The 20,250-nt window shown below is 47.5% G+C and overlaps 1 protein-coding gene across 4 annotated transcripts; it reads right to left on the bottom strand.

Annotated features, from left to right (window-relative positions):
- Positions 1 to 5,280: 5,280 nt before the first annotated feature.
- Positions 5,281 to 20,124, bottom strand: CBY3 (chibby family member 3). Of its 4 annotated transcripts, XM_082723676.1 has the most exons (4): positions 19,739 to 20,124; positions 19,349 to 19,472; positions 13,929 to 14,119; positions 5,281 to 5,988 (listed from the first exon to the last, which is right to left on the bottom strand). In XM_082723676.1, the coding sequence occupies exons 3-4, from the start codon at positions 14,003 to 14,005 to the stop codon at positions 5,304 to 5,306; spliced, it is 762 nt and encodes a 253-aa protein (XP_082579802.1). In that variant the 5' UTR covers positions 14,006 to 14,119; positions 19,349 to 19,472; positions 19,739 to 20,124; the 3' UTR covers positions 5,281 to 5,303. The 4 variants fall into 4 exon arrangements, with proteins under 4 accessions (XP_082579802.1, XP_082579803.1, XP_082579804.1 ...); XM_082723677.1 differs by lacking the exon at positions 19,349 to 19,472; XM_082723678.1 differs by lacking the exons at positions 13,929 to 14,119; positions 19,349 to 19,472; positions 19,739 to 20,124 and adding an exon at positions 7,156 to 8,235 and having other exon boundaries at positions 5,281 to 5,991.
- Positions 20,125 to 20,250: the final 126 nt, after the last annotated feature.

The raw sequence follows: 20,250 nt of genomic DNA, 5'->3' as shown, positions 1-20,250 counted from the left end.
GCACAAGGAGGGGGAGAGGTAGGCAGAGGGAAAAGCAGGCTGGGACTTGATCCCAGGACTCCGATCATGACCTGAGCCGAAGGCAGACGCTTAACTGACTGAGCCACTCGGGCATCCCAAATTTTAAAAATCTTTAAAAAAAGGGGAAAAATGGTGAATCTTCCAGTTTTATGTAACAAACCCATTCTCAGATCCCCACTCCCTTAAGGCTTCAGGCTCCTTCTTCAAAACTCGCCCAAGGCAATCCTGGCATCTCCAGCTCATTGACTGAGGCCACCATTGTGTCCAAACTCCTGGAGTCATTAGAATAAGCTCCGGGTGTTCTTGGCAGGACTTTAGGTCTTGAGTCATGGGAAATGCCCCCATATCAATCAACTCACTGCCCAATATTAGATATCCCACCCCCATCAGTACCCTTAAGATCCACTCCTGCATGTGCTCCCCTAGGTCCTGTGGTTAGACCTGTCCTGCAACTTTTTGGGGGACTGAACTATTTCCTCCTAGATCACGGATTGTGTTTCACTGCTGAGGCTAGGCTGAGACCCAATTCTAGTTGCTGATCCAGAGGCAATGAGCGGAGGTGATCTCAAGAGAGTGATTAGTATCATTTCATAAGACACTGAGCCCAAGTGAGATCTCTACATGGCCTCCACGCAAAACAAGGCTACTTTTCTTTATCAAGGGGAAGGGAGCAGCAGCTGCTGGCCAGGAGGATTCAGGGGCTCTGGAGCTCCAGATTCTTAGGTATGTCCACCCAAACATCCCCATGATCCCCTCAGGATCCTGTCTTCCCTCGCTACCCCTCCAACCCCCAGTTCAATGCCCTGACTTTGTAGCACAGGAGAATTGTTGAGAAAGATGGGTCTTGTCTGCAACTGTGCTGCCCTTATGATTCCATCGTGGGCCTCATTGTCAGCCCACTCTGCTTCCTCACTGCAAAAGTGAGCATTTCCTTATGTTGCTTCAGGAGACTTTCTGGCTTTCATATCATGGGCTCCATCGATGGGGTTCACCTGAACCTGACGTTCTTTCTGGAAAGTTTCTAAAGCAGTATAGAAAAATAGCCACCTCCATGGTCTTTGTAGCTACAGCTGCCTTTCTTTCAAGTGCCAAAGCCACTTCATAAGCCCAGCTCTCCCTTCAACTTCTATCTCATTCCAGTCTACCAAAGGTAAGAGTAAGAGTAAGAGTCTTACCCTCCGGGCCAATGGTGGTGAGAGGTCCCTGTTGCCTTCTGAATGGTGGATGCCATAGTTCTAGACTCCTATCCTTAGTCTCCCTTCTAGGGCTACTTCCCACTGTTTTAGCTTCATTCCCATAAAAGCAGAGCCTGAGCCTAGAACCTGGGTGCAGCTCATTTTGGTAGATGAATCCAGGAAATGGGAGAGAGGGAGTGAGGAGAATGACACAGGGTAGAAGGACAATTCGACACTGTGTATTTTGGCTCCTGTCCCTTATGGGCTGAAAGCATTCACTCACCTGTACTCCAGCCTAGGCCTGCTGGGTTGAGAGAGCTCCTAAGGCTGAGGAGAAAGCCATAGTAGATGCTGGAAATGAGGCACTGCCAGTGTCCACAGAGCCATCTACCCTAGCTGTGGCTGGGGTCAGAGTGGGCTGATCGGGCAGAACCAAAAGTTCCAAAACATCTAGTACACCTTTCTTGCCTTAGAGGGGATCAGAAATCTGGGACAATGCCAAAGGCCAAACACCATTGGCTCCCTGCGACTCAGGTGCCTGCCACTGTAGACCTCTGTGCATTCTAGAAATATGTGGAGTGGGCCTACTCAGTGTTCTACACTGAGATATAGGAAAAAAACAGAATGAAAAACCCTACAGAGCATAAGTCCAAGTGGTGTGGGATAGGGGTGTGGAGGAGATTGACAATAAAACAGACAGCATGCCAAGTGGTTACAGATGTTAGAAAACAAAACAGGAAAGGAGGACCCGTTGTCCTGCTTTGGTTGGGATGGCAGAGAAGACGGACTCCTTTAAATAGAGTCATTAGGGAAAACCTCATTGAAAAGGTGACACTGAAGCAGACACCTGAAGGAAGTGAAGAGAGTAAGCCAGACACTGAGGAATGCGGAGGGAGGAGGGAAATAGTGCCCAGGAGCTTGTAGTGCCTTGGAAGCCCGGTGAAGACAGTGTTTCCAGGAGGAGCAGGAAATGTGGCTGATGGACCAAGACGGAGGATGGAGAATTGGCCAAAGTCTCTAACACTGGAGGATGATGGCATCTGTGAGGAGAGCACGCTGGGGGGAGTGGAGGGTGAGACACCCAAACTAGAGAGGGATTAAGAGAGAAGAGGGAGGGGAGGAATTGAGGACAGTGAATACAAGTAACTTTCTGGAGATTAGTTACAAAGGGAAGCAGAGAAATGGGGCAGTAGCTGCAAAGTCTTGTTGGGTCAAGAAAGGACAGGTTTTCCAAGATGGAAGATCTACCAGGTTCTCTACTCCCATTTCCCTTCATCTTTCCTCTGGCTGTCGACAAATCTGTGGCCTTTTTGACCTCCCTCTTCAAGCCCAAAAATATTTTTGCAAAGCTCTGATCCCCAGAGAGTGCTGAGCTATAGGAGGGGAAAGCCACAAAGAGTCCTTTGTTCCTGCTTTCTGCTCTGTCACATCCCCCCCTGGGGCAATGTTATTTTTTAAAGATTTTATTTATTTATTTGACAGAGAGAGATCACAAGTAGGCAGAGAGGCAGGCAGAGAGACAGAGGGAGAAGCAGGCTTCCCGCCGAGCAGAGCGCCCGATGTGGGGCTCGATCCCAGGACCCTGAGATCATGACCTGAGCCGAAGGCAGAGGCTTAACCCACTGAGCCACCCAGGCGCCCAATAAAATCTTTTTTTTTTTTAAAGCGTACAATTCAGGGACGCCTGGGTGGCTCCAGTTGGTTAAGCAGCTGCCTTCGGCTCAGGTCATGATCCCAGCGTCCTGGGATCGAGTCCCACATCAGGCTCCTTGCTCCGCCGGGAGCCTGCTTCTCCCTCTCCCTCTGACTCTGCCTTCCACTCTGCCTGTGCTCGCTCTCGCTCTCTCTCTGACAAATAAATAAATAAAATCTTTTAAAAAAATAAAAATAAAAATAAAAATAAAAAAGCGTACAATTCAGTGGCTTTTAGAACATTCACAATGTTGTGCCACCATCACCAAACAGTTCCAAAACCTTTTTCATCACTCTAAAAGGGAACCCTTTACCTGCAAAGCAGTCCCTCCTTCCTTCCCACAGCCCCCAGTCCTTGGTAACCACCAACCTGCTTCCTGTCTCTATGGATTTGCCTATTACAGGTATTTTATTTAAACAGAATCATGTATGGGTGATTCTGAGCATCTGAGCATAGGCTGAGCATCTGCCTTTGGCTCAGGTCATGATCCCAGAGTCCTAGGATTGAGCCCCGCATTGGGCTCCCTCCTCAATGGGGAGTCTGCTTCTCCCTCTCCCTCTGCCCCTCCCCATGCCCTGCTCATGTAGTCTTTAAAAAAGATAAAAATAAACAGAAACATGAAATTCATGATCCTTTGTGTCTAACTTCTTTCACTTGTCTGGTTTCTCCATTAGTCCCTTCTCTCAGGTTTGATTTTTTTTTTCTAGTCTATCATTTTGATTCCCTTCTCATTTCCTTTTTTGTGTATATTTTTTCTTATTTTATTTTAAAGATTTTATTTACTTATTTTTTATGATTTAGTTGAAATAGAAAGAAAGCAGGAGGGGGGAGAGGCAGAGTGAGAGGGAGAAGCAGACTCCCTGCTTGAGGGTGGTGGGGAGGCTTGATCCCAGAACCCTGAGATCATGATCTAAGCCAAAGGCAGCTGCTTAGCTGACTGAACCACTCAAATGCCCCAAGATTTTATTTTTAAGTAGTCTCTACTCCCAATGTAGGGCTCAAACTCCCCACCCTGAGATCAAGGTCACTTGCTCTTCCAACTAAGCCCACCAGGCCCCCCTGCTTTCCTAGTTGTTTTAAAAGGAGAATTTATTTCACCCCTATAACTATTTTAAGTACTTTAATCTATGTTAATGTAAATATATAATTATTAAAATTAAAAAAAGCATTGCGAAGAAAAAATGTTTCTCAACTTTGTGTCTAATGACATGTTTTGTGTTGTTTCGCTGCTTGAATAAGGCCACAATTTCATACAAAGTAGCTGTTTAGTAATCCCTAGTTTACTCCTGAAATAAAATTGGGCTGAGGCAGGATACCCACTTCTCTCACAACTGTCATATGGCCCTCGGGAGATGGGTCCCCCCCACCCCTGGTCTCAAGTTTCAGTGGATTCAGAAATGCACTGTCTCTATTCCAGGGAAAAGGTTGGATATAGCAAGGACAAATGTCATCACAAGTACAATACACTCCCCAAAGCACCTTATGTAATACCTCGTGTGTATGGAGGTTGGGGAAATGGGCTCCCCACGTCCTGGGAAAGAACACTGATCCAGAAGGGATCTAGGAGGATATCAAAATCAGACACCTGCAACAAGCAAGGAGTGAAGCAACCAGCAGGTGACAGCCACACTTCAGCTCAGGAAACTGCTGGCTGGACAGAATGGAGGTCCAGGTGGTGGCCAAGTCTCTTTTTCAGAACACAGGATATCTGGATATTTAATGTGAAATCTCTGAATTCTTAAGCGTTGGCAACGAATGCAAAATTTTTAAGCAAGGTGGGTGGAGCAAATCCTATTTGTGTACAGGTTTTGCCCTGGAGAGTGCTTGTTTGTACTCTGGGGGAGACTACGAAGGAGAAAAAGGCCTGTAATAGAGAAGCGACTCCCCAAATACCACACAGCCAGGTGGGAGCGGCTGCGCTCACGTTCGAGAAAGCCGAGTCAAACACACCGACTTTGGACTGAGGCTGACTGAAACCCCCCTGGCCCGCGCCGCGCCTCTAGGTCAGCGGGGAGCCAGGAGCAAGGTCCCCGACCCCGTCCGCCTCCCAGCCTCACCGCACCCTCCATCACCGAGCGCCCAAGCTTTCATGGCCTCCCCGACTTGGCCCTCGGTCGCTTGGGACGAGAATGCCACTGCCTGCCCCCGCTAGCCGTCCTCGCTCCCCTTCCCCTCTCCTCTGCAAGTCCGGCTCCCACCCCGCATTCCCAGCGAGCGGGCCGCGCACACACCTTCCGCCAAGGCCCTATCGCGCCCTCCCGAGCCCTTCTGCTGGCTGAGTCACCCGTCCACACTGGTCACTAAGTGACGGTCCCTACCCGCCAGTCGGGAGCGCTGGACAGGCCCACTCCGCCGCCCACGAACGCGCCCGGACAAGGAGAGAAGTGCGCGTGCGCCGCCCGGGCTTTATTGCGTCACCGCGACTCCAGAGCGCGCGGCTCGATCATGAGCACGCCGCTCGCGCCTTCGCGTTTGCGCATCTTCCTTTGCCAGGCGCGCGCCGCCGCCGTCGGGCTGGAATCGGTGTCCAGCTTCTTCTCCAGCAGGTGCATGCGCGCCGTGGTCTCAGTCAGCATGTCCATGAGCAGTTCCTGCTGCAGCTTCAAGTAGTTGTTCTCCTCCAGCAGTACCTGGCTCTTGACCCGCTGCACCGGCGGCTCCCAGCCCGAGATGGTCGGCGGGGACAGAGGCGGCCCGGACCGCAGGGGGAGCCCCTCGGCGGTCCAGCGACCGCCGCGGAACACAAAGTCCTCGTCGCTCAGGCGCGTGCGCGGCGCGCCGTAGCTGAGGCCCAGCTCGGCCTGGCGCGTCCGGTGGTCCAGCAGGTAGAAGGTGGACATGGAGGAGATGCGGCGTAGCGGCGGGCGCCGTGGCGAGAAGCGCCGCGAGAAGTGGTCGACCCAGAACTGCCGCAACTGCTCCCACAGGCGGCCGGCGTGGCCCGACGCCGGGCACCTGAAGGCCTCCAGGTCGAGGGCCGAGTGGGCCTTGTCGGGCGTGCGGGTGCCCGGTGCCGAACCTCGAGGACTTGGGCGACCGGGGCTGCGCCCTTGCCTCTGGAGCCCCGGTGTCCAGAATGATGAAGACGAGCCAGGGGCACTGCTGGGGAGCAAGAGTGCGGGTGAGCAGCCTGCTTGGATAGGCTGTCCCGTCAAACCGCGAGAACCGGTGGACAGAGCTTAGCTTTGAGGCTGGCACCAGGGCTAACCAGTTGCTGGTCGCCGAGGAGCCCATCCCTGCACGCTGCCGCTGACAGTAGTCTCTGAAACGACCTTTCCCAAAGACCGCTCTGAGTCAGGCGCAGGGGATGCATTTGCGTATGAATGACCGCATCCCTGCCTTTCTGAGCTTTGGGCCGGCGGCTGGAAGGGATCTTGGGCCCAGGAGAAGGGAACGGTGGAGCCGCTACTTAAAAGTTGAGCAGGGCTTTGCTGGGTGAATTGGGGGTAGATAGGAGAGAGAGCCTCTAGGCAGAGTTAAGAGCCAGGCACAGCCTGAATTTCCCAGATGTGAGGAAGAGCTTGGAGTAGGGCTGGTGTGTGGGACTCTGCTGGGAATACAAGAGGAAGCCAGAAAGGAGACCAGGGCCTAAACTTCATCCTGGCACTGCTACATTACAAAGCCAGGGCTAGCTCTGGATTCAGAAAAGTATTCAGTAGGATGTGTAAAATAGCCAGTGGCATAACGGGCTGTGGGCCAGGCCTCGTCTGGGCAGGGGTTCTTAGTCTGTGCCCACCCTCAAGATGCACTGGTCCGGCTTGGAACACAGATGTGTGTGTAGATGACAGTAGTTCAGTATAGTCAGTGACATCCTAGGGGCACGTGCCACGGAGTAGGACCTATCCTTAGGATTCAAGGTCATAGCGGTTAGGTAGACTACTTGTGACTTTTCTCCCAAGCAGACTACATCCTCAAGCAAGCTGAAGGACAGATAACAAGTCTCATTCTCTGTCTCCCCCAAAACCTGAAAGTGCTGACTCTATTCTATGGGAAAAGGACTATATGTTCTCTCTTAAATTCCTCTTCTCCCCCATGTAAGGTGAAAAGGGAAAGAACACTCTGTCATGCCTACATCAATCCAATACATGCGTATTCCTCTTGCACATAGCTAGGCTGAGCGGATGGTACGATCACCTAGATCTGACTCACGGTGACATCTCTGAAACCCCTAAGAGGGCCCAAGTGGGTGCAGCCAGGCCCTCCCTTAATGCTGCATCTTCCTAAAGGGCCTTTTCCCAGGAAACCTCACTGCAAGTTGTGCCTCACCTGGAGGGTGTGTTGGAGGTGCTGAGCTGCTGTCCCAGGCCTGGCCCCATCTCTGAACCCCTCAGTTGCTGTCCACCAGCTATGACTCACAATGCCTCCAGGCCGGACTAGCCCAGGACAGAAGGGGTGCCCAGAGTCTAGCTATATAACAGACTCTGGGCTCTCGGCTCTCCCCATATTCATTCAACACATGTATTGAGTGTTTGCTATGTTCCAGGTACAGCTCTGCAGAGCTGGAGATAGGAATTTGATGTAAGGGAACGAACAAGGTAGTCCCTCCTGAAGCTTACCTAGGGTATCATGGGTCAGGTTCCCAGAAGCAGAGCCAGAGATGAGAATTCTTGTTTGAGTGATTTACTGAGGAAGTGCTCTCAGGAGAAGGGTGTGAGGGAAACAGGGCAGGGCAGGGCGGGGAAGCAAACGAAAATAAGCAGGAGAGTGGCTTCAAGTGGAAACTAGCTTCAGACCTGTCCCACAGGTAACTGCATAAATTACACCACAGAGTTAGGCCCCCTTGCCACAGGAATGCCAGTCTTTCTCACCCACTCCCTTCTCTTCCACCCCTCATTTCCCATCAGTTACTGGCGGGGCAGTTGTGAGCGTCAGCCAACACTTAAGGCACATATGTGGTGGGTGCATCACCAGGAAAAGGGATCTGGGGCCCCAATTGCATAGAGGAGGGAGGAAGAGAATAAATCATAAAAATAAATAGAAGGGGCCCCTGGGTGGCTCAGCAGGTTAAGTTTCTGCCTTTGGCTCAGGTCGTGATCTCTGGGTTCTGGTATCAAGGCCTCTGTCTTGGGCTCTCTGCTCAGCAGGAAGTCTGCTTCTTCCTCTGCCTCTGCCCCCCCCCACCATGCTCGCTCGCTCTCAAATGAATAAATGAAGTCTTTAAAAAATGAAAGTAAAGGGGCACCTGGGTGGCTCAGTGGGTTAAGCCGCTGCCTTCGGCTCGGGTCATGATCTCAGAGTTCTGGGATCGAGTCCCGCATCGGGCTCTCTGCTCAGCAGAGAGCCTGCTTCCCTCTCTCTCTCTCTGGCTGCCTCTCCGTCTACTTGTGATTTCTGTCAAATTAATAAATAAAATCTTTTTAAAAAAATGAAAGTAAATAAATGAATAAGAATTTGACTTTGATATACACAATAAAAAAATAGAGAAATACAAAAAGTGACGTTAGCACGTGGTATTCAGTGAAGGTGCCAGACATTCAGGCTAAGACCTAAATGATGAGGGGACTACAGGAAGATTGGGGGCTGGAGGCAGAAATGAAATGGGCCTGTTAGAGGGACAAGCATCTTGTGTTGAGAAAATGGGAAGTAACAAAGTCAACTGTACCTGCCAAGCACATCAGGTTGCCTGCCGTCACCTCAACTTGGCATTCCTGACCCCAGAGTCCTTCCCAGTTAATTCAGCATGGCCCTCCAAGGAGTCAGAACCAGCTCCAGAGGAGCTCATATCCCAGAGTAGAGCCAGGTGTATTTGTAGCACTGCCTCCTGGGATTTTTTTTTTTTTTTTAATTTCACAGAGAGATCACAAGTAGGCAGAGAGGCAGGCAGAGAGAAGGGGAAGCAGGCTCACTGCTGAGCAGAGAGTCCGATGCGGGGCTCGATTCCAGGACCCTGAGATCATGACCTGAGCCAAAGGCAGAGGCTTAACCCACTGAGCCACCCAGGCGCCCTGGGAATTTTTTTTCTTGAAGAGTCTTTGAAGGGATCACTGACGAGGGCACCTGGCTGGCTCAGTCAGAAGAGCATGCAGCTCAGTTTTGGAGTTGTGAGTTCAAGCCCCATGTTGGGTGTAGAGATTACTTGAAAAAATAAAATCTGGGGCTCCTGGGTGGCTCAGTGGGTTAAGCCTCTGCCTTCGGCTCAGGTCATGATCTCGGGGTCCTGGGATCAAGTCCTGCATAGGGACTCTTCCCTATGCTTCCCCCACATTCTCTGTCTGCCTCTCTGCCTACTTTTGATCTCTGTCAAATAAATAAAATCTTAAAAAAAAAAAGAAAGAAAAAATAAAATCATCTTTTTAAGAGTTTATTTATTTGTGAGAAAGGGAGAGCTCAAGTGATCTAGCAATGGGGAGCTCTGAACGCAGAGTCCAACACAGAGCTCAATCCCATGACCCTGAGATGACAACCTGAGCTGTAACCAAGAGTCAGAGGCCCAACCCACTGAGCCACCCAGGAGCCCCAGATTTTATTTTTTTTCTTGAAGAGTTGGATGCTTAACTGACTACACTAACCAGTTGCCCCTGTTTGAGTTAATTTTTGTTTATAGTGTGAGGTGAGAGTTGATTTTTTTTTCATACAGATGTCCATTTGACCTCACACCAATTACAGTAAAGACTAGGCTTTCTCCGGAGTTGCAGTCATTCTTCCTGTGACTGAGTGTTTCTGGGCTCTCTGCTCCTTTCCATTGATCTCTTTATCTATTCTTGCAGCACATCACATTTTCTTAATTATTGTAGCTTACAGAATGTCTTAACATCTGGTAGTAACTTCCAGCAATATTCTTTTTTTAAAGATTTTTAAAAATTTATTTATTTGACAGGGATCACAAGTAGGCAGAGAGGCAGGCAGAGAGAGAGAGAGAGAGAGAGAGAGGAGGAAGCAGACTCCCCGCTGAGCGGAGATCCCGATGTGGGGCTCGATCCCAGAACCCTGGGACCATGACCTGAGCCAAAGGCAGAGGCTTTAACCCACTGAGCCACCCAGGAACCCCCCAGCAATATTCTTTAAAGATTTCTTTGGTTTTCTAGGTCCTTTGCAATTCCATATAATTGAATTTCCATCCTAATTTTAAAATTTGAATGTCAGTTTCCACAAATAAACCCTTGTGTTCACTATTAAAAGCTCTCTCTTCCTATCACGAGGACAAACGAGGACACTTGAAAGCTCAGATCAGCCCTCAGAAGGTTGTCTGATGGACGTGGAATCAGAGCCCAGGAATATTTTAATCGAGCCAGTGATTCATTCTCTCTGTCTCTCTCTCCAAATTGTATCTCTGTTATTAAGGCTCATTTTCATTAACAATTTCAGTATTTTATTTTTATTTTTTTTAAAGATTTTATTTATTTGTCAGAGAGAAAGCGAGCGAGATCGAGCACAGGCAGACAGAGTGGAAGGCAGAGGCAGAGGAAGAAGCAGACTCCCTGCTGAGCAAGAAGCCCGATGTAGGTGGGACTCGATCCTAGGACACTGGGATCATGACCTGAGCCGAAGGCAGCTGCTTAACCAACTGAGCCACCCAGGTGTCCCGGGATGTTTATGTTTATAGGCATTTGAACAAGATTGTGAGGTGAGTTAATATTTTGGAATAGCCCTTGTGTAGTTTGCCCTAAATAGTTCCCTTTTACACAAGTCCCTGTTACCACTTAAATGAAAGTGAAGCTTTTGTGGAAAACAAAGCAACTTTCTGGGCTTTCAACTTCCAAATCAGCCTCTGAACAATTTCATTGGATTGTGAAAGCCTGACTTTTTTTTAAGTTGTAAAGCTGAAAATTATACAAGGAGGGACACCTGGGTGGCTCAGTCAGTTAAGCAACTGACTCTTGATTTCAGCTTGGGTCCTGATCTTAGGGTTGTGAGATCAAGCCCTGCATTGGGCTCTATACCAGGCGTGGAACCTACTTAAGATTCTCTCTCCCTCTTCCTCCCCTCTTCCCTGCATCCCCCCTCCCTCTCACATATGCTCTCTCTTCCCCCAAAATAAAATTAAATTAAAAGTAAAATAAAAATCATACATGGAACACCTGTATACCCTTTATCCGGATTCCCCTACAGTCAACACTTTACACTATTTCTTTGATTATTTCTGAACCATTTACATATATCATGAGACTTTGTCCCTAAATACTTCAATCTTGTATGGTCTTATATGACCACAGTACAGATATCAACCCAATGAATTCATTTCACTACAAATTACTTTAATCGACCATCCATGTTTCAATATCATCTGCCTCCTTATAATGCCAGTAATGGCACTTGGCACTAGTACAATAATGCTAGTAGTGTTTTTCAGTGCAGGAGACCAGCTAGAGACAGGTATTACATTTAAGTATTGCGAGGGAGCCCTCTGTACTGTGGAGTTAGACACTCTAAGACCATGTAAGTATCCTGTTCCTCATCAAAATTTCCTTCCACATTTAGCCTCTGGTGGCGATTCTTACCTCAGCTAATCTTTACCATTATACTTGCAAAGTGATGCTTTTCCAATGCTAGCACTAACTTCATATTTGTCACTTAGCTCTCAGCATTCTACTATATGCAAGAGGTCTCCCTTCTCTATCAGTATCATGAGATCATAGAAAATCTATATACTCTCTGTACCGCCCCCCCCTCAATTCCTGACACAGGGTTTCTAAAACCCTTCAATTTCCTATGTGGTAACAGGACTAGGTGCATCTTTTGCTGTCATATTTGATCTTTGACCCTTCTTTCGGATACAGACCTTCCAAGTCTCTTGGAATTTTCCCAGGTAATAGCTGTGTCTTTTGTTCTAATGAAGTAGATGTTGGTGAGATCCTGCATGGAGGCTGGTCACCAGAAAGACCAAGCCATGATTAGAAGCTTGGCACTTTCAGCTCCATCCCCCATTCTCCAGAGGGGGCAGAGAGGCTGGAAATAGAGTTAACCCCCATACTTTAGGGGTTCAGAGAACTTCCAGGTTGATGAGCATATCTGTGTGCAGGAAGGATGGCATATCCCCAAAACTACAGTATGGAAGTGCCTTTGCTTGGGACCCTCCCAGACCTCATCCGATGTATCCTTTTAACTGGTTGTTCCTCTGTATCCTTGATCACATACTTTCATAAGGTGGTAAACATAAATATTTCCCCGAGTTCTTCAAGCTGTTCTAGCAAATAAATCAAATCCAAGAGGAGGTCGTGAGAGCCTCTGATCTGGAACCAGGTGGACAGATGTTGTGAGTAACCTGGGGATCCACTACTTGTGACTGGCATCTGAAGTGTGGTCAGTCTCATGGACTGAGCCTTGCATCGGGGGAATCTGACGCTAGCTATCTCCAGGCAGATGGTGTCAGGACTTAGTTAAATTGCAGGGCGCCTAGCTGGTGTCACAGAATTGCTACATGTGGGAAAAATTCCCACATATCTGGTGTCAGAAGGGTTGTGAGTATGGTACTGGTGTGAGTAAAGGGGAAACACTGGAGTGTAGGGTAGTTTTTGTTGTTGTTGTTGTTTGTTTATCTATTTTTAGGTTATCTCTACACCCAATGTGGGACTTAGAACTCATGACCCTGAGATCAAGAGTTGCATGCTTGTCCCAGCCGAGCCAGCCAAGTGCCCCCTAGGTATTTTTCTTTACATTTTATTAATTTGTTTTTTCTTTTTAAAAATTTGTTGACATTTTAATTTTTCACTGGCTTATAATTATTTTGAATTCCAAATGGCTATGCTCTCCCCCTTGAGATTCTGATGTAATAGTTCTAAGGGTACAGCCTGGGCACTAGGATTTTTTTTTTTTACAAGATTTTATTTATTTGTTTGACACACAGAGAGAGAGAGAGCACAAGCAGGGGGAGAGGCCAAAGGAGAGGGAGAAGCAGACTCCCTATAGAGCAGGAGAAGCCCAATATGGGACTCGATCCTAGGACTGTGGGATCATGATCTGCACTGAAGGCAGTGACTTAACCAACTCAGCCACCCAGGTGCCCGGGCACTAGGATTTTTATAAACTTTCCAAGTTTTTCTAATGGCAGACATGGCCCTTGCAATGTGAAACATAGAGACCAATGCAAGAAAGCAGGAAGAAAGCAACGTCAAGGGAAGACATACAGAGGGAAAAAATCTTCAACTAAAAGTATATGGCAAAGTGTGGAGATCAACAATTCTCTCTCCAGGAAACAATGATAAAGTTGGAGGAAAAAAATAAATCCAAAAAAACATTTAGGGGCACCTGGGTAACTCAGTCATTAAGCTTCTGTCTTCAGCTCATGCCATGATCCCAGGGTCCTGGGATCAAGCCCCACGTCGGGCTGCCTGCTTCTCTCCTTCCCACTCCCCCTGCTTGTGTTCCCTCTCTCACTGTGTCTCTCTCTCTGAAATAAATAAATAAAATCTTTTATTTATTTATTTTTTTAAAAGATCTTATTTATTTATTTGACACAGAGAGAGAGATCACAAGTAGACAGAGAGGCAGGCAGAGAGAGAGGAGGAAGCAGGATCCACACTGAGCAGAGAGCCCGATGCGGGGCTTGATGCCAAGACCCTGGGATCATGACCTGAGCCAAAGGCAGAGGCTTAACTCACTGAGCCACCCAAGAACCCAAATAAAATCTTTTTAAAAAGAAAAAGAAAAAAAACATTTAGGGTTCTGGAAATAGACAAAAAGCAAAGGAAAAATTGAGGGGTTTTTGTCCATGAAAAACCACTGAACTCTAGGTGAGAACAGAGTCTGTGGTATTCTTGCTTGAATTCCCCCAGCCTGGGCAACAGAAAGGCAGCCGACCATGACTGGGCGGACTGCACCATCCAACAGCTTTGCTGCCAGAAGGGGCTCACTGCATTTGGAACAAACCACAGCGAGATGCTCCTACTAGAAGGGCTACAACAACAAACACAGACAATAGCAAGTGTTGGCGATGCTGCAGAGAACCAAAACCTTCCGGCATGGGACTGTGAAATAGCACAACTACTTTGGAAAACAATTGGGGAATCTTCTAAAGCTAAACACAAATCTACCGCAGAGATAGGCAGTTCTACTCCTACAGAGTACCCAAGAGAAATAGAGATGTTTGTATAAAAACTTACATACAGGGGCGCCTGGGTGGTTCAGTCTTTAAGTGTCTGCCTTTGACTCTGGTCGTGATCCCAGGGTCCAAGGTCATGATTTCAGGGTCCAGGGATTGAAACCCATGTCGGGCTCCCTGCTCAGCGGGAAGCCTGCTTCTCCCTCTCCCACTCCCCCTGCTGGTGTTCCCTCTCTTCCAGGCTCTCTCTCTCTGTCAAATAGATAAATAAAATCTTTAAAAAAAAAAAAAAAAGCTCATATACAGATATTCATGACAACATTACCTACGATAGCCCCAAACTGAAAAGAATCTAAAGGCCAATCAGCTCTTCAATGGATAGACAAATTGTGGCATAGCCTTGCAATGGAATATTTTATTTTATTTTTTAACATACAATGTATTATAAGTCCCAGGGGTACAGGTGTGTGAATCATCAGGCTTACACATTTCACAGCACTCACCATAGCACATACCCTCCCCAATGTCCATAACCCAACCACCCTCTCCCTCTCCCCCCAACAACCCTCAGTTTGTTTTAAGTTAAGAGTCTCGGCGCCTGGGTGGCTCAGTGGGTTAAAGCCTCTGCCTTCAGCTCAGGTCATGATCCCAGAGTCCTGGGATCAAGCCCCGCATCGGGCTCTCTGCTCACCAGAGAGCCTGCTTCCCCCTCTCTCTCTGCTTGCCTCTCTGCCTACTTGTGATCTCTGTCTGTCAAATAAATAAATAAAATCTTAAAAAAAAAAAAAAAGAGTCTCCTATGGTTTGTTTCCCTTTTGATCCCATCTTGTTTCGTTTTTTCCCTCCTTACCCCCCACAACCCCCCGCCCTGCCTCCCAAATTCCTTATATCAGAGAGATCATATGATAATTGTCTTTCTCTGATTGACTTGTTTCACTTAGCAGAACACCCTCTAGTTCCATCCATGTTGTCTTGCAATGGAATACTATGCAGCAACGAACAGGAATGCATTCCTATACATGCTGCTAACATGTATGGAAAGATGACTACATATTGTATGGTCCCATTTATTTTTAAAATTTCTATTACTTTATTTTTTTTAATTTAAATCCTATTAGCCAACATCTAGTACATCGTTAGTCTCAGATGTAGTATTCAATAATTTATCAGTTGCATAAAACACCCAGTGCTCATCACATCACATCACACACCCTCCTTAATGCCCATCACGCAGTTACCCCATTCCCCTCAGTATGATTTCATTTACGTGACCTCTCTAGAAAATGGAGATCAATAGAGGGAGAAAACCATTTAGCAGTTGCCTGGGGTTGACTGGGAGTTGACTGCAAATATGGACAAAGGCTCACATATCCTGAACTTGGATTGTGGTAATGGCTGTAGAATTCTCTACATTTACTAATAATTATTGAATCATTTACTGACAATAGGCAAACTTTATGGTATGTAAATTATATAACAATAAAGTTAAAAAAAACCTATGTGAGGGTAGAATAAATAGATTTCTTGAAAATATTTATTTACTTGAGAGAAAGCTAGCAAGCATGAGTGGAGGAAGCAGCAGAGGGAAAGGGAGAAGCAGGCTTCCCACTGAACAGGGAGCCTGATGCGAGGCTTAATCCCAGGACTCTGAGATCATGACCCAAGCAGAAGGCAGATGCCCAACAGAACAGACTGAGCCACCCAGGTGTCCCAGAAGATTTTTCTGGTGTGTAAGATTTCAACAAAACCTTACTCCATAGTCTTGGGAAGCACCAGGAAGATGAAACTACCAATCATGGTAGTAAACCACCAAGAAAAATGGAAGATGTCAGGTTATTCAGAGAACATTAAAAGAGATTTCTGTACAAAGAGTCCATAGCTATTTTATACCATAGAGCCCCAAATTCAAAACTGCCCAGATAACTGTTACTTGGTGAATGGGTAAACAGACAGGCATCCTCATATGATAGAATACTACTTAGCAAGCAAAAGGAACAAATTTGTGATAAATGTTACCGTATAAATGAGGATCCTGGAAGACTTTGTTGAGTGAAAGAAGCCAGACACAAAACACTATATACTCTATGGTTCTATTTATATGAAGCTCTAGAAAAGAGAACTCTGTAGTAACAAATCAAGTCAGCATTTGTCTGAGGCCAGCAGTAGGGATGGGTTGGGAATCGCTATGAGGGAATGGTAGTGTAATAAAAATTGGTCTTTGTTCTGGGTTCCTGGTGCACAGCTTCTAAAATCCTTGGAATTTCCTGAACGACAGGAGCATCTTTTTTATTTTTATTTTTTAAGATTTTATTTATTTATTTGACATGGAGACAGAGATCACAAGTAGGCAGAGAAGCAGCCAGAGAGGGGTTGGGGAAGCAGGCTCCCTGGTGAGCGGAGAGCCAATGTGGGACTCGATCCCAGGACCAGGAGACTATGACCTGAGCCAAAGACAGAGGCTTAACCCTGAGCCACCCAGGCGCCCCTTATTTTTATTTTTTAAAAGATTTTATTTATTTTGAGAGAGCGAGAGAGCAAGAGCAAGGAGGTACAGAGGCAGAGGGAGAGAGAGACACTTTCAAGCACACGCCACACTGAATGTAGAGCCTGACGCCGGGCATGATCTCAGGACCCTGAGATCACGACCTGAGCCAAAATCAAGAATCGGACATTTAACCTACTGTGCCACCCAAGTGCCCCAGGAGTGTCTTTTGTTATCCATAAGGACCCCCTTTCGGCCACACCTGAGTTTATGCTATTCAGGTGATTATTGGTGGACCCCTAGAGAGCTTCCTGTTGGAGGCTGGTTACTAGCCTCACCAGTAGGAAAGAACTAAAGAGGAATGCACAGTGCTCCCTCTGGCTGTGTGCCCCCTTTTTCTTTCAAGCAAGGGAAGGAGGGGATAAGCAAGAGTGAGGGCTGCTTTGCAGATAGGTAGAGGGCAAGTTAAGTTATAAGAAGCAACTGGATAGGAAGGAGGGATTGGTAAACAATTTTGTTTACAATGAGTTTTAAACATTTTATTAAATTTTTTTAGAATTTATTTGCCAGAGAGAGAGAGAGAGCGAGCGAGCACATAGCATAGGGAGCAGCAGGCAGAGGAAAAGGGAGAAGAAGTCTCCCCACTGAGCAGGGATCCCACTGTGGGGCTCCATCCTGGGTCCCTGGGATCCTGACCTGAGCCAAAGGCAGATGCTTAATGACTGAGCCACCCAGACATCCCTAAACATTTTATTTTTTAAAACTAAACACAAAAGCAGACATTTACGTGATTTTTAAGTAAGCTCTACACCTAGTGTTGGGGCTTAAACTCATAAGCCCGAGATTAAGAGTCACAAACTCTACCAACTGAGCCAGGCAGGTGCCCCCATTTATGTGATTCTTCACTGAAAAAATAACATACACACATTATGAAAAAGCCTCCTTTTCACTTTTCACTCACGGAACCCATATATTGCACAGGAAGTACCTGAACCTAAAGTCAGAAAATGAGCAAATCCACAAGTGTGGTTATGGCAAAATCAACAAGGGCCAATTGCCCTGACAGATAACCCTTGGATTTCTCCATCTCTTGGTAAGTATGGCATTATCTGCATGGGGGATCTGATTGATGAGATCTTCACTGTTGGAAAACATTTTGGAGAAGCAAACAACTTCCTAGGGCCCATCAGATGATCATTTCCACAAGCGGAATCAAGAAAAAGACCACCCATTTTGTAAAAGGTGGAGATACTGGCAACATGGAAGACCAGACTTGCAGGCTTAGTAGAGGGATGAACTGAGCAATTATTTTTGTAATCTGGTCAGTTAATCAACAGTGACTGCTTTTAAATTGGGGGGGGGAATATATTCTATGAGGTTTGTCCTTGGCCGCCGCCTCCTTCTTTTTTTTAAGATTTTACTTATTTCTTTAGAGAAAGAGACAGCACAATTTTGGGGGGGGGGCGGCAGAGGGAGAGGCGGAAGCAGGCAGCTCTACTTGGGTCTCCATCCCAGGGTCCTGGGATCATGATCTTAACTGACTGAGCCACCCACATGCCCCTTACTTCTTCCTCTGAAGAACATTATGCTTTAGCCAAAAAAAACCCAAGCAGGATTCTTAGCAAGATCTCCAGTCTTGGGGCGCCTGGGTGGCTCAGTGGTTAAAGCCTCTGCCTTCAGCTCAGGTCATGATCCCAGGGTCCTGGGATCGAGCCCCGCATCGGGCTCTCTGCTCAGCAGGGAGCCTGCCTCCTCCTCTCTCTCTCTCTCTCTGCCTGCCTCTCTGCCTACTTGTGATCTGTCAAATAAATAAAAACCTTTAAAAAAAAAAAAAAAAAAAAAGATCTTCAGTCTTGCTCTGTGTTTGGCCCAGAGAGGATCCCCAAGATCAACCAAGCTTGAATTCCCTCTTTTGGGGGGGGGTACCCAGTTCACCTCCAGTCACCCAGGCTCACACTCCCAGTGTTGGCTTTGATTCCTCTCTTTCCCTATCTTCCTGAGTCCAACGGACCATTCTTCAAGCATCAACATTTAATGCTTTTGTTTCTATACATGCTGCCTTTCCCTAACCCTGCCTTTAAGTCAGCTCCAAGAAGAGGCTTCCTAACTGTCTTCATAGTCTCTCTGTCTTTCAGAACTCCCTGGAATAATACTGAAATAATCTAAAATCCAAACCATCTCCCTGCAGACTCCTTGGCTAGGCCTTCAAGAGTTAGCCCCTAACCCAATCCTAGAGCTGACATCCCATTGCTTTCTTAAACACCTTTCTCCAGCCAAAGAAATAAAATCTTTTAAAACACTCCAGCCTAGGGGTGCCTGGGTGGCTCAGCCAGTTAAAGCCTCTGCCTTCAGCTCAGGTCATGATCCCAGAGTCCTGGGATGGATCCCCACATCAGGCTCTCTGCTCAGCGGGGAGACTGCTTCCCCCTCTCTCTCTGCCTACTTGTGATCTCTGTCAAATAAATATAAAATAAATATAATCTAAAAAACAAAGCAAAAAAAAAAATCACTTCCAGCCTAAACACACACTACCCATTTTCCTGTGTTCGCATATGCCATTGCCTCATCTGAGGAAGACTTCAACTCTCTCCCAACTCTCCATCTACAGAAATCCTGCACACCTTACCAGATCCAGCTCAAGTCTTCTTCTTTCCCTGTCCATTCTAGATGAAAGCGGTTCCAACTCAAAGCTACATTACTTTCTTTCTTTAAAAAAAATTTTTTTTAAAGATTTTTATTTATTTGAGAGATAGAGCAAGAGAGATCACAGAGAGAGAGGGAGAAGCAGACTCACTGCTGAGCAGGGAGTGGGATCATGACCTGAGCGGAAGGCAAACTCTTTAACAACTGAGCCACCCAGGCACCCCTTCCCTTCTCCTTACTTTTTGGCCCCTTTACTGGAGTAGCTCTTTTGCTCGCATACAGTTTCTATAACTACATTTTAAGTTCATTGTTTGGAACACTTGGCATAAGGAATATCATAAGTAAAATTCTCTTACGTAGATCTGGGGGTTGAACTGGAGAATACTAAACTCAGGCAGACATCAAACTCTGTCTCCTCTTTTGTCCTCACAAGCGCCAGGAGGGAATAATGTTGGTTCTTAGGATAGGATATTCCGTTCCCTAAATCAGAGGGAAAGAGACTTAACCGTGGCTGATTCTAGTTTTTTCCATCTTAAGATTCAGCCTTTGGGTCTCCAAACAAACGCAAGACCGAGACCAGGACCTATAAAGGCCGAGAGTAATCATTTTCTGAGGATCTCAGCTTATTAAAACTGAAGATGTGTCTGAAGTGGGTTACAAAAACTGTGCGAACGCCGTCAGTCTGTCTCCGGGCCCTTACGTGTAATCTTATTCAAGGAGATATCCAAACTGAAAAAGGAAATAACCTTGGGTTATAGCATTCTGGACTCTGCGCTGGGTAAGGCGGCGGCAGGCTGCTGCGCCCAGAGAGATGACTCTGCAGGAACGGTGGCGCCGGGTTACATGCACAGCGCTGCGCAGTCAACTCCAGGCCAGGCCAGAGGAGCCCGCGCCAGGTTCCGTCCCGGGTCCGCACATGCCGCCTCCGGGAACCGGCCCCTCCCGATGGCCCAGCGGAGCTCCCACCCGGTCTGCCGGCTGCCATTCGCCCCTAAGCCAAGGGAACGGGATGCCCATGCCGGGGGCCAGGTCCAAGCCCCGGCGGCGTAGGAACCGAACAGCTGGGGATGAAGGGCCGGGCAGCGGGCCCACTAAGGCACCAGGGCAACCGGGGGCCGGAATGCCGGCCGGGCCAGCCCCGCCCCAGGCGCGCGCGCTCGAGGTTCCCGATTCCGGGGCGGCCCACCTCCTTCTCTCCCGTCCAATCAACAGCCACTTCCTGCCTCATTCCCAGCCAATCCTCACACTCCACGAAGAA

Source organism: Mustela nivalis, assembly GCF_964662115.1.
Source record: "Mustela nivalis genome assembly, chromosome: 3".
NCBI lineage: Eukaryota > Metazoa > Chordata > Mammalia > Carnivora > Mustelidae > Mustela > Mustela nivalis.
This window is presented reverse-complemented; position numbering and strand designations above follow the sequence as displayed.